The following is a 14,369-nucleotide window of genomic DNA, read 5'->3' as shown; positions in this document are numbered from 1 at the left end:
AACAATGGCAGCCCAAAGACTGTTCTTGTCTTCAAGGGAAGTCAGCCTCCAATACTGCCTTATTAATTTAACACATGAAAGTATTTATTCTCGCTGTTGCTACAGCAACGGGGGGGGGGCACCTATTTCATGCAAAATGTAAAAAAGCCAAAAAAGAAAACAATCTTTCTCTCTCTCTTTCTACACACACACACACACACACACACACACACACACTTCTGTGCATTGAAATGGAAATGTGTGCTAATATTTCTATGACTAGAGGTAGGTACCTCTTGCCCTCCATCTGAATTCTGCCCGATCTGTGAGTTCATTTATAAAGCATCCCGTCAAGGAAAACAACAAGCCAACCACTTCCAAGGAGGTTCAGCAATGCTGGAAACACACACAATTATTCATAATTAGGTGATCGGCGGATGATAACAGTTCCTACCATGTACTCAGATGCAACAAGCATGTAAATGAGCCCCCTTAGCACTGAGAAATAAAAATGAAAAAGATCATTTTTACCTCGAGGTGAACCTGACTGAATTTCTCTGCATCCACCTTTCAAAGCGATTCAGGAGCAAGGGCTCCAAGTCTAGATCTAGAAGCAGTTAGCACCCCACTCCCCTCAGCGCATTTTCCCAGCATGAGGAAGCATTTGAAAGGAGGTGACCAATGCTTCATAAGCTATCCCTGAATTTAGATGAGTGGCATGAATAATAAAGATACAGTATAATGAGGTCAAAAGAAGGTTTGGAAGTTAGACCTTGACTCCAAGCCAGGTAGGTCACCTCTGGTGACCTTGGGTGGCCTTTTGATCTCTCTGAACCTCAAGAGCCTCTAATTCTAAACATAGATTATTTTCCCTCCTGTATTGAGATGAGGATTGTTGTGCGGATCAAATAAGAAAGGTGTGAAGTACCTAGCACAGACCAAAGAAGAAGTGCTCATGATATCGTACCCATTGCATCACTGCCCTCGTGGCCAATCTTGCAGAGCAGATTGTCCTCCAGCACATGTCAAACTGCATCTCTCTCTGGTCATTTACAGGAGCCCTGGTCGCCTAGAGGTTAAGCACTGGATTTTGTTCGTCAAAGTCAGCAGTTTGAAATCTCCAGGTTGCTCCGAATGAGAAAGATGGGGCTTGCTAGTCCCATCAAGAGGCATGGCCTCAGAAACTCACAGCGGCAGTTCTGCCCTGTCCTATGGGGCTGCTAGGAGTCAGCATCCACTCGATGGCAGTGCGTCTGAGTTTTCTGAGGCATGGTCATTTAAGGAGCGCCGGTAGCGCCGTGGTTATGTGCTAACAGGAAGATCAGCCACTCAAACTCAGCAGTCATTCTGGAGGAGAACGATGTGAAAGAATGATTCCATAAATATTAGCAACCTTTAGAAACCATAGAAGGGTCTAGGGGAGGAGACGAGCCAGTTAGGGTGCGATGAAAAATACAACTTTCCTCTAGTTCCTAAAGGCTCCCCCCACATCACCCCCACTATCATGATCCCAATTCTACCTTGCAAGTCTGGCTAGACCAGAGGATGTACACTGGTACAGATAGGAACTGGAAACACAGGGAATCCAGGGTGGATGATCCCTTCAGGACCAGTGGTGTGAGTGGAGATACTGGGAGGGCCGAGGAAGGGTGGGTTGGAAAGGGGGAACCCATTACAAGGATCTATATGTGACCTCCTCCCTGGAGGATGGACAACAAGAAAAGTAGGTGAAGGGAGATGTCGGACAGGGCAAGATAGGACAAAATAATAATTTATAAGTTATCAAGGGTTCATGAGGGAGGAGGCACCGGGGAGGGAGGGGAAAAATGAGGAGCTGATGCCAGGGGGCTTAAATGGAGAGCAAATATTTTGAGAATGATGAGGGCAATGAATGTACAAATGTGCTTTACACAATTGATGTACGTATGGATTGTGATAACAGTTGTATGAGCCCCTAATAAAATGATTAAAAAAAAAAGAAACCAGAGGGTCACTATGAGTGGGAAGTGGCCCAATGGCAGTAGGTTTGATTTGGTTTATTGTGTCTTGGTTCAGTGGTAGACTTCTCTCCTTCCACAACTGCATTTTGGAAGGTGGGTGTGGCCACGTCTGCTCTGGTCAATCAAATGCGGGTGAAGTGCCTAGAAGGGAACTGTAAGAACCAATGGGGGATCTGCCGCTCTCTTTCTTCCTCTGCTTGGGCAGCTGCTGAGGCTAACATTTCAGAAGAGGGACGGCTCCTAAGCCAGGTCTTGGAGGGCCCGTCACCAACCAGATATGGAAAACAGCACGAGCCAAAACAACCTTATTGCCTGGAGGTTTGGGTTATCATGCTTTATCATTGAAAGAAAGAGCTGGATAATTCTAGATTGTTTTCCCCCTCTGAGGAAACTTTAAATTATGTCCAACAGTTGAGAATCATGTAAATCCTGTTTCGGTGACCGATGTTTCCTGAGAACCCATTTAGTCTCCGCGCTGCCCTTGACCTAGAATTGCCTCAGAGAGAAGAATTGGCACGGTTGCAACTTCAGAACTCTTGTATTGAGTGCTCCCCACATTACCAAGAAGAGAACTACATTACCATTCAGACATGCTTAGCTCTGCAGAATGGGAGTGTTCCTCCAGAGGCACATCTGTCAATCAGACAGAACTGCTTGTTGGTCTGGAGATATGGGGAAAAAAAGCCCAACCAAGTTACCAAGAGCTATTTTGACACAAGCAAATTCATTTTGTTGCTGACTCTATCTCCAAGTGGATTCAGCAGTCCCAAGGTAAAAGGCTTGTCTGTTCTTACCCTCAACACGTTTGTCAATGTGATCATTTAGAGGTTAGCATGAATTCAGTCTCCTGTAAGAAGCCATTTCACTTTAAGTGTATGTTAAACTAATATTGACCTTTCCAAAGCAAAATGAAATCTGGTATTTGCGCTTAAAAGACCGAAACAGCGATGGATGTGGAAAGTAGAAGATTAACCATCTTGGCTTCTTTCTCGCTGAGAAATGCTCTGTGGGAATGAGTCATCCCTCTTGTATCTAGCAGTGACTGGGGTGGATTACCTGATAAACATGGGAAGCATGTGCTTATTTGTGCTTACATGGTATACAGCGAACAGTTTTGCATGGATTTCACCACAACTTTGAGTTGTAGTCAACTCAACAACAACTGGCTTTTAGGTGTCAGAGCCAAGAAGGAAGACAGCATCACCAATGGGAATACAAACAGGAACATGTTTGTATGTGTACATGAAGACATCATTGAGACCCATGGTCAATTAAACCCTGCCTAGTGGCATGCCAGAAAGAGCCCCGGTGCTGAAGCGGGATGCTCGTTAGACCGTTACCTGCAAGGGTGAGCAGTTAGAAACCACCAGCTGCTCCAAGGGTGAAAGATGAGAGTTTCTACTCCCGTAATGATTTCACGGTCTCAGAAACCCACAGGGACCGTGTGACCCTATCCTGTAGGGTTGCCATGAGTTAGAATCGAGTCGACCACACACAACAATACATAGACCTTTTTGGAAAAATTAGTCCCAACCCCTTCCTTCCCTTCTCCTACCCAGAACAAATAACCATCTACCCCCACCCCCCGGTACTTGGAAACAATTATTTTATTCCGATTTACACATGAGGTTAATATATTTCATCAAGGAAATGAAAATACACTATAGGAGGAAGCATATCAATAGAGCATGTGTCATTGTTGGAAAAAATCCAGCTCCTTCCATTGTTACCCAAGCGAGACATCTGTGCTTATATTCTGTGAAGAGTAAGATAAAAGCATCGGCGAAGACACAGGGAGGGTCAGGTAAGTCACCTGGGCCTTCTTTGTCCTGATGCTACTGCAAAGGTGGACCTTGTGCCCACTGTCCACAGCACATGATGCTGCTACTTTACAATCATCTTTTGTACATGGTCAAAATCTTCTCACCTCAAGCACACCAGGTCTCGGGCCACCTACCTGTATCCACTCTCTGTAAGAATCTTCTTCAGGGGTCCACCCATTCTCAAGGTAGTTCAGGCGGGACCGTTCTGCGGACCAATTAGTGCTATATTGAGAAGAAGCCGTGATCTGGTCAGAATGAATCTCTCCTGATTCCATGCCCAGAGCTTCCATACATTTAAAATCTAAAAGGCAAGCAGCAAAGAAGAAAGTTCCATGGTAAGGCCCAAGTTATCAGAGTATAGCTGACAGAAGACATACTTTTCTTCTTAATGTAGCAGATTCAAGAGTTCATTCTGATGCTGACTTGGGGTAAAAAAGATAACAGCAAGGGACACATTGAAACTTGACACTAATACTTGCAATTGGATGGCAATGGCTTCTAAAAGGAAGGCTACGGAGACGGCCAGTGATGAATGGTTTCACCCATCTGGATTTAGGCTAAGAGAAATGCTAGGTGGAATTCATTAGGAAATGATACACATTTCCATTTATTTCCAAAGTGGAATGTGTAGCGATGCCATATAAGGACACCCTGATTGTGTTTGCATACACTTCGGATTGAATTATTTCCTCCTGTATCGCACCCACTGAAAAAGAGCTCATTCCAGTCTGCAATCGCTATTGGGTCCATACAAGATCTTAATTCTTGGTCATTATGATTCCCTACAAGGAGCACCAAGGCCACTTCCGTGGGCTGGCCATCATTATTAACATTGTTAGTGTATGACACTAAAACACAAATGTATCCACCAGGGGTAGCCTTCAGTATCACATGGCCTCTAAGAGCGCTAGAGGTTTACAGCAGAAAAGAATCATGCTTACAACGATGACCATCAATCATCAAAACATGTTTCCATTAGCCCCCGCACACCCAGTTTGCTGCTGTCGGGAAATGAGTAATCAATGTTAAGAAAAATGTTAATCCAGAGCATCTAATGCAGGGGGGGAATAACCACCCAAAACAAAACTTTAGCGATTAAATAGAAGAGCTCATTCATCGAGAAATGCTCAGCAAACCCAAAGGATAAAAACGACAAATTAATCAGAATTTTCTCTCCTGGTAGATAAAAGGTTTTAGGGCTCTATACATTAAAAAAAATCATTTTATTGGGGCCTCATAGCTCTTACAACATTCCATACATCATCTGTATTGAGCACATTATACATATATTGCCATCACCATGGGCGCTATACTTTTGAGCTGAAGTTTTTATTTGCAAAATGAACTTTCTTTATAAGCACAAAAATGCATGATAATTAAGACAGTACATTAATTAGGTTTAGAAACTTAATTGCCCCTCCCCCCATTTTTTTGTTTAAAAAAAACAACAAAGCACAACAGAATCTGATAGTGAACATACTCATCTATCTTTAGAGAACTGGTCTGCCCCATAAGCCCTGGTTCTTGTGATTTTACAACCTGGCAGTTTGAACTGATGAAACATACAGACAACTTCCTCTTTGTTCTGCAAGGTTCGACCCCCCCCCCCCCCCCTTGGGCTCTTAGAACTAAACCCCTTAGACACTTTGACAAAAGGGTGAGCGGGTTAAGTGGAATATTTTCTTAGAATCCCAAAGACAGGATTTTCTCCTCCCCACCCCCTTTTATTTCTGTCCCTTCATAAGGGCACTAGGAATTAAGATGTGTTTCTTTTACACAGACACCCACTTTCATTCATGTAGGAAAGACATGATTGGCTTCCTCCAGGCTATTCTACCAACGCCAGCCCACGGCTGGCCATGTCGACGTGCTTCCTGCACACTGGTTTGTTGGTACCCTCAGGATCAGCGATTCTCGGGCGATCCCACGTTCAAGGAAGCCAGGCCAGGGGTCTGATCACACTCATCTGTTTCAAGGCACGCTTCTGTCACCTTCCATTTTTCTCCCCATGATTTCAAAGGCTCACAATCACCTTCCTGGTTCATGATCTTATTAAGAAAGCACACCAAGGAGTTCTATTGCTAATCATGGGGACCATCGTTTGAATGACAACAGGCAGTGGGCACCCCAGGCCTGTGGCGGCAGGTGTGGGTGGAGGATTGACCGGCGGTTTTTACCGCACGGCTCTGTGAGATGCACGAACACTGACCTTCGGGGACACTGCCCTGCACGACGCTGTAGTTTGCCGAGAAGCCTTCTTTGGCAATGGCGCTGTCGGTATAGAAAACCATGGAGAGAATGCCTGAGAAAGACCGGATCCGACCTGGTGTTTTCTGTCCACAGTACCGTCCAATGTGAGGGCCAACTGGAAAAGGGACAAAATGCAGAAGCTGTCAGAACGTCTCTTTTCCTCGGGCAGAAGCCTGGGTCCCAGAACCCAGAAGTGATTTCTAAACCCCAAGCCAGTCATCCCTGGCTCTCTGACCCGGTGGGAAGTGGGGGTTTCCCAGTGTGCTGGGCAGGGCAATGGCAGTGTAATGGCATTCCCCAGTCTGCGATTGTTCTTAGAAACAGAATCGAAATAGTTGGTTCAACTGGAATTCAAATGCTTGGTGCAGTTGGGCTGTCACTGACACCTTGACACCCATCCTTGGCCAATGGCACTCCAATCACCGAGAGAGAAAAAGGAGGTCTGAGAAAGATTTCCAGGGTCAGAAACCTTACACGGGGTGGTTATGAGTCAAGTTGGCAGGAGGTTTGTTTCTTTAAACAGATACGAACAGTTTACACATCATCATCTTCAATCTAGATTAAAATGGGGGGAAAGTATCTTTCTGATTTCCCTCCAGCTGTTTGTTTGTGTTTTAAGTTTCCCAAACCAAATCTAAGCATAATTACATGATCCGTATGTCCAGTGGCCCCAGTGCTATGACTCCGCCTGCCAGGAAAAAAAGAAGTCCCTGCGGCAGGAGACCATTTGGAATGGCGACTAATTTGTGTTCCTGCGAAAAGACACTGACTCCAGCGCCCCACACCTACATGGAGCAGTGGTTTAGGCAGGCCAGGGCCACAGGTAACTGTGACGGTGCCTGATGGGCAGCACAGCAGCCTCCTGGACTTGTAGAATCGTGCCATTTCCATGTCTGGGTCAGCAGAAAGAAACCATCCCAACACAATGCCTCCTTTTCTCTAGGTTCCCCCCCCCCATTGCACATATGGTGAAACTATACCAGATGGTTTGGACGTAGAACAATCTGGTGTGGACTGTTTTCCCCTGCAAGAAATCCCTAGTTCTATGTGTTTCAGCTAAGAATGACCGCTTTGCTGAAGACAGCACAATAGGTGGGCCTTTCCCGGATGGCTGGGGCTTCAACTGCATCCTGCTCTTTGTGCCAAGCTTGGGGCGTGCACTTGACTCAGGCTGGGAGAAGCTGTGAATGGGAATATCAACCCCGCAGACTCCATCTGAGACCTGGTGTCGCTGGAGTCCCAGAAAGGAGTGGTGTCTCTGGGTGGGCAGCTCATCCTACACCTAAACCCCCAACCAAACCCATTACCATCAGGTTGATTCTGACTCACGGTCATCTTTTAAAGGCAGAGTACACCTGGACCCCAAAGGGCTTCAACGCTCTCAACTTCATGGAAGTCGACTTCACAGCTTTTGTCCTATGGAGTGCCATCTACCTTTCAGTTCGCAGCCAAAGGCTTAATCACTGGGCCACCCAGCCTCCTTAACTCATTCAATCACCTCCATATTTTGGAGGGCATAGATAAGATGATGGGTTACGGATTTCAATTTTTGGCCAGCCCCGTTTAAAAAGAAAAACAAGCAAGCAACCCGCCCCGAGCCTGGGTATACTTAGTAACTCAATGTATCCAAAGTCACTGATTTGGCCGTATTATAAATAAATAAATAAATAAATGTTTCTCTCTACTGCAATCACCTTGCTTTCTAAGAACCCTCTCACTCTCTGTGTGTAGATTCTACCTTTTCATAAAGAGAGCCAACAGAAGACTGAATAAGGGGAATGAATAAGGAGAATCTCTAGGGGGCGCTTTGGGTTAGGTTAGCATTAATCCCATGGGCTGCTCTGAGAGGGAAAGAGGAGACTGCTCCAGTGAGGGTCTCTACCAGTGTTGCCAAAGCGGGCAATTCCCCCGCTCCCCGCCCTCCGAGAGCTGCAGTGATCCTTCAGGGGGCGGCAACAGGAGATACCTATACTCTATCCTGGATTATGGGCTATAGTACACATGCTTTTAACAATTTCCAGGGGGGTACTCTGAGTCATTTTTACTTTCCTGCAGAAGGGGCAGTGGCCAAATAAGTTTGGGAACTTAGAGTCTGAAACTCTAAATAGGCTGCTATGAGTTGGAATCTCCTCAGCGACAGTGGAATAGGGCACCGCGCTGGAATGGTAAATAGATGAGCATTGTGGGGACAGGACTTTGCTACACTGGACGCCCTTGTTAGCGGGAGAAAGCGTCTCAGAGTCTGAGCTCCTGTCTCTTTTGCTTCCCCACCCCCTCCTCAGCTTTAATCCTGACCTCGGATTCTTCTGTAGCAAGTTCTTTGATAGCTTTTCTTTGCTCTGAATGTGGTCCAATATCTTAAAAAAATTATTTAACATGAACACTCAGGTCTTTCCTCATATATTATCTCCCATCTGGTCTGCAGTTTTAAATGGGGGTTTAGAGCCCACTGATGTAGCTTCCCCTTTTCCTCCATTTAATTCCACGAGTCTAGTTTAATGATGCTTCTTTTCTTTTCAGTTGTGGGCAAACTTTCGGCAGTATTCTAACCCTTGCAATGAGCTCTGGTCGCCCTCGCTACTAACCCTACCAGAAAATTAGCCAGGCAGGGGACTGACGCTGTGATCACCCAGTGAAAGCTCAGGCTGGTCTCCCCCTCCACTATCACCCAAGTCCTTTGGGATGGCGGGGTTGGGGCGGGGGTGGCTCTTTGAAAGAGCAAACAGAAGGGAACTTGTCTAATGCAGACTCATAATTCCATGAGAGTCTCCATGACTCACTGGTTGATAATGTTGAAGACATGCTGGGTAAATCTGCCTTCTGTCCTTTGCCACATTGCCCCCGGACAGCAGCCTGCGACTCTCTTTGGGAGCCCTCAAGACATGAGAGTGAAAGGCTTTTTCGACAAGATTACAAAGAAGTATTGACTTTTCCTGGACAACAGCAAGATCTTTGCCTAGCAAGCTAATGCAATATTGATTGATTTGAGCAAGAATGGACTCATCCCCTTCGTGTGTGTGTGTGTGTGTCCTCATTTGTGTGTTACACAGTGATGGGATTTTCTATTTCCTTTATTGTGAGCCTGAAGGCCCAGGAGATGAATGAAAAACATCCTGGAAACAGAAGTAGAAGTCAAATGAAATGCAATGTAAAATTTTTAAGCAAACAAGGTCTGCCACGTTATCACCTAGTAGGGACTAGGCATGTGATGACCATGTCTTCTCAGGTGTAGAGCTAAGTTAGGATTTGTGCTGTTTGAAGACACACTTGCAACTGGGCACGGCATTATCTCAGCCTCTGATTTTTCCTATTAATCTCTCAAATAATTATACTCCTAGCTTGTGATCAGATTATTTTGTTAACATTTTTTCTTTTAATGAGGGGAGGGAGGAAAAAGCAAAACTCAACTCTCATGAGATACTTTTCCAAGGAGGTATTTTGACTATATAAGCAGGAAAAAAAAGGTGGGAGGTGGGGGAGGGGTCATTTCAAAGAACCCAGACCATGTCTACTTTTAAAAAATGGAATATTTTCATGAAGAAGATTAAGAGGAGTAAGTTTACAGTTTGCTGTTTGCCCCAGAAATTTTTCTCTCTCATTTCTATCTATTCTCATGGTTTCCAAAGTTTAATTTTGTCCTACCTGTAAATAAAGAAGGCACAGAGGACACAATCTAGTTTGGTAAAAGAAGTTTCATAAAACTTTTTCCTAAAAGTGCTTGCAATTAGGGCATGCAGATAAGACTGTCATGGAAGGCCCACCCCCAGCCCAGACGGAGGCTGATCTCATTACTATTCCCCCACCCCCACCCCCCCCACCCCCCGCGTGGCAGGCGGCTGTGAGCTCAGCATTCCTGTTTGGCCCCAGAATTCAGCAGGAGTCCTCTCGGGTGGACCACAGCAGCGGGGCTGAGCTCATGGCTCTCAAGCCACATGTCAACTTCGCAGATCGAGCTGCTGCTGGAGAGCAAACACACAGCTCTTCAAAGCTCGCGAGGCTGGAGAGGGGGGATTCATGTAGTCTGAGTTTGTAGTAAACGCTGTTGCCATGTAGTTTGAGTTTGGGAGTAAATGGCTTTTCTTAGAAGGCAATCTGAATCAATGGGTAGCTCTCAATTACCCAGGCATTTGATTCAATGCTTAAGATAGAAAGCAACAGAAAACCAGTGGATAGTTATAAGCTTTCAGCGCCTTCTGGTTGTCGGTTTTGGAAATGATATTCAAAGCTAAAAGCAACTGTGGGGGCGGAGGACTGTATGGACGGGGTGTACGGTGGCGAAAACATTGCCTGTGATCTGGACACAAACCCCGGAGAAATGTCGTCTCTCATTTTGCCCCCAAAAGAGACACCTACTTTGCCGGTGTCAGCTGGAGGAGGCCAGTTAAATATCAACAAGGATGTAAACACACCTTTCGTATTCCAAAGCTAGCTTTCTCTGGGAATAAGTCAAAGGTAGCATCGTTCAAAACACGGGTGAATTGCAAAGCTGATCACTCGTATTGTTAGTTGTTCCTCTTTTCAACTCAGTGATTTTCTGGAACCAGAAAATTACCACTTCCAACAACCCTTGACACGAATAACAATGTGCTTCTTTCTGAAAGTATTCTAAATAAGTTGGTTGATTGGACCCCCCTTTCAGATGTCATTTTAAATGCAAGTTCTAGATGGAAAGGCTGAACATTTCGGTGGTGAACAAATAAACCCACCATTAAATGTTTCAACTATTGTTCCAATATTAATATAACACTGTGTTCCTAATTATTGGATTGGATAGGGAGAAGCCATCAGCATTCTGTCAGGGCAAACCTTATCACTTAATGAAGGAGTTTTGATAAGATCCCCTAACTCTATTTATGTGGTAAAGGGCAAAGAAGCAATGGAGCTAGCAGTCATCCATTCACTTAGAGGACCAGGTGAGCTTTTCCTGGACCCCCTTTTCTCCGATGATGTGCACTAGAGTGGACTAGTCCTGAATGGAATTACACTGATGACTTAAAAATCATTCAAAGACGAAATCCTCTCTTTCAGGTTGTGTTTGTGATTGATTTCAAGTTGATTTAAATATTCTTTCTCCCAACTTGATAATTATATAGCACTCTGTTTCAGACTCACTGTCTGAGAGTGGATTCCATCTCAGAGGGGCCCTACGGACAGAGTGCAAGTGCCCACAGGGCTGCCAAGGCTGGGGCTTTGTTTTTGTTTGTAATAGAAGCAGACTGCCACGTCTTCCTTTGGCCACATCTTCTGACCTGACTCAGCAGCTGAGCATTTTAACCAGTGTGCTGACAGTGGTCCTCCTCTTTTATGCGATTAGTCAGAATGTTTGTGCTGCCCTCTCTTATCAGTGCTGCACGAGCTCTCTAGAGCCATCTTCACGATGAGCCAGACTAAACACAAGACAAGCAAGGCAGCCGCCGCACGGTACTTGCTGTGATCTCACCCGCTTCAGAACTTGGGTGTGCATTTTTGCCCTGCTCCATCTAATTCACAAGGGTTGGGCAACTTTCATGCTGATGTCCATAAGACTGCCCCACCACCGCCTTCATATTTTTGCTCCAATGTCACTTCCTTAGCGTGGTCTAGCCGCCATTTCAGCCCCTACACGTGCTCCTCCTTGCCTTTGCTCTTTCGCATCCCTTTACCCTGCGTTCCTCCCAGTCTCTCTTCCCCCATGGCCCCTTCCTTTGTTTTTACTGGAAGCATTTCGCAAGGGTTGCCATGAGTCACAATGGACATGATGCAATGCTCACAACAGTGACATTCTGAATACATAATCCACTTACGTGCCTAGAGACTCCACAACCCAAACACACGGTCTTCCTATTCGAAGCTACCACAGAGAGCAGAGGAGAACTGCCCCCAAGCACTCCAAGGTTGCAAATCTTTAGGAAAGTCAACTGCCACGTCTATCCCCCTCACAGCCACTGGTGGGCTCACTCTGCTGCCTTCTTGGTTAGCAGCCCAGCAGTTTAACTGCTGCAGCCCCACACTCCTGAAGCTCCACAAGGGCAGTCCTTTTCCTTTGTCAAGTTCCTAGAACAGTGCCTACATGGTAGGTGCTCTACGCATATCTTTTTCCATGTGCAAATGAGTAGAGAGGAATGAATCCATGAAAATGAACCATACGTCGATGCCACTGGATTTGCTGAAAGGAACCCTGGGGGGGTTTAGGCTGCTAACTGCAAGGTCAGCAGTTTGAAACCACCAGCTGCTCTGAGGGAGAAAGATGAGGCTTCTACTTCCATAAAGAGTTCCAGTTTTGGAAACCCACAGGGGCAGCTCTACTCTGTTCCAACAGGGGCCCGATGGGTTAGAGCTGACTCGCTGGCAGTGAGTTTTGTGGAGAAATTGCTGAAAATTAACAATGGCCCCAGGGGCAATGGGAAAATCTGTTCCAATGTTCTCCCTTCTGGTCAGACAGAACTTTCCCCTCTTTTTTGGGGGTAATATAATGGATAACTATTTCACCCTGAAGCTTTATCACGTACTTGACCCCCATTCCCCTTGGTCTCTGCATTTGTAAGGATGGGAGGGTTGATTTAATCTTTGAGAGTCTAAGAGTTCATAGCAGGAGGCAGCTGGCTAGCAAGTGAAGTCTGAGGCCCTACTTCAGAAAATCCAAGTGAAACCCGTGGGCCTGCGGACCATCTGCAGCAGATCACAAGATGGGGCAGGACTGGGCAGCACTGCATTCCTGCGTGCATGGACCGGATGGCAGGTAACATCCAGAGCTACAAGGCAAGCCAGTGAAATCAGCACACAATTTCTGACCAGTGAACGATGCTCTGGTCTCCATTCCTTCCCCAAAGTAGCTAGGAGATGTTCCTGGTCTCAGATTTCTTATTTATAAAATGAAGGAATTGAACTAGAGAACCTCTAAGGTCCTTTGGATCTCAGATAGTTCATCCCTGCTCTGTACAGAAAAGCATGGCTGCTTTGCCTTCCTTGCCCCCTCCCCTTTGAACCATTCTTTTCTAAATGATGCCTGGATCGTGGTACTTGTAAATGGACTCCCACGCCCCTCCCACCGGTCTTTCTCTTAGGGGGACACTTCTAATGGATCTTACCTTCAGGGAATCCATCCCAGATTTCCATCCTGTCATAGCGACAGTACATCCCCCCGGGGGGGTTTGAGTCAAGCTCCAGGTCAAAGCTTTCAAATTCCAGGATAATTTCTGACATCTTTGGTGCAAAGATAATATAAGTGCATTCCAAGTTGTTGGGGTATTTTTCAGGGAATCCAGGGGACTTTATGATGCCACTCGGTGCTGTGTAGTTCTGGGAACATTCGTGGCCTGCAAGTGACAAAGAACAAGGAGTAAAGCGACTGTCCCACGCATTTGACTTCCCTGAGAAACCACGTGGGCCAAGACCACAGACACATCTTCCTAGGAAAAGCCACCGGAATCACTCCTGCCTCAGCCTCTCCCTGTTGGTGATCGCTATGGAAAGTCAGCTTGAGATTGATGGCGTTCACCCTCGTTTTCCATTTGTGGGGAGCAATTGAAACACTTCTGCTGTTGCCGGGGAGGGAAAACATGACAAATATAAAATCATGTGGGAACAATGAATGCGTAAGCTGCCGAAATCTCGACAGAGCCCTAGAGAAATAATTATAGCCCCTTCAAGCTTAAATCTTTAAATCTTAAGGCTGACAGCCCTTTATAAGGTGAAATAGAACATTTGCAAAAGTGACTGAGGGAATTCGGTGGACGGAGTTCGGGTTTCAGATTCCTACACTAGTGACTCAGTACCTCTGCCAGATGTGACCTATGCCTCTTTGACAAACTCAATGTGAAAGGTAATTCGTACGTGGACCCAGGGTGAGGGACTCATTCTGAGTGGTGTTGACACAGGTGCGCCAGTAGAGTGTGGCTGCTGGTGAGGGCACGATAAACCGTGATTAGAGGCCACGTTGCTGCAAGTCACCTCATATCAATGCTGACATCTTAACCTTCCCCAAAGCATCAGACACAGTACTGCCTGCCATTCCGAGGAGTGTAGTATGGAGATGTTGGCAATAAGGGCAAGACAGATGGAGGCATGCATTTATAAGGTGTCATGTTAATGACTCTTCAGTGTTATCCAGGTTTGACAAATCATGTTGATTGGCGATGGAAAATTGGTCCAGGGCATACAGGTAATAATGTGAGTTGACCTTGAGACTTCATGAATGAACACCAGTTTGATTCATGGTATCTAACCACAAACAAGGTATCATTCCCTTCATGACTGAAAACTTCACATCTACATGGACAAGGGTTTACCAACCACCCCACCCCTACCTCCAACCCCACTGCCGCCATGACCCTGAATT

At 45.9% G+C, this 14,369-nt stretch overlaps 1 protein-coding gene across 4 annotated transcripts in view; it reads right to left on the bottom strand.

Moving 5' to 3' along the window:
• Positions 1 to 14,369, bottom strand: part of NRP1 (neuropilin 1) — a 168,115-nt gene that overhangs the window by 76,818 nt on the left and 76,928 nt on the right. For all 4 annotated transcript variants that reach the window (XM_075550317.1, XM_075550316.1, XM_075550318.1 and 1 more), the window contains exons 4-6: positions 13,120 to 13,347; positions 6,012 to 6,167; positions 3,937 to 4,103 (exon numbers count right to left, since the gene is read on the bottom strand). In XM_075550317.1, the coding sequence (XP_075406432.1) occupies positions 3,937 to 4,103; positions 6,012 to 6,167; positions 13,120 to 13,347 (551 nt within the window). The remainder of the gene's footprint in view (positions 1 to 3,936; positions 4,104 to 6,011; positions 6,168 to 13,119; positions 13,348 to 14,369) is intronic.

Source organism: Tenrec ecaudatus, chromosome 5, assembly GCF_050624435.1.
Source record: "Tenrec ecaudatus isolate mTenEca1 chromosome 5, mTenEca1.hap1, whole genome shotgun sequence".
In the NCBI taxonomy this organism is placed as follows: Eukaryota; Metazoa; Chordata; class Mammalia; order Afrosoricida; family Tenrecidae; genus Tenrec; species Tenrec ecaudatus.
This window is presented reverse-complemented; position numbering and strand designations above follow the sequence as displayed.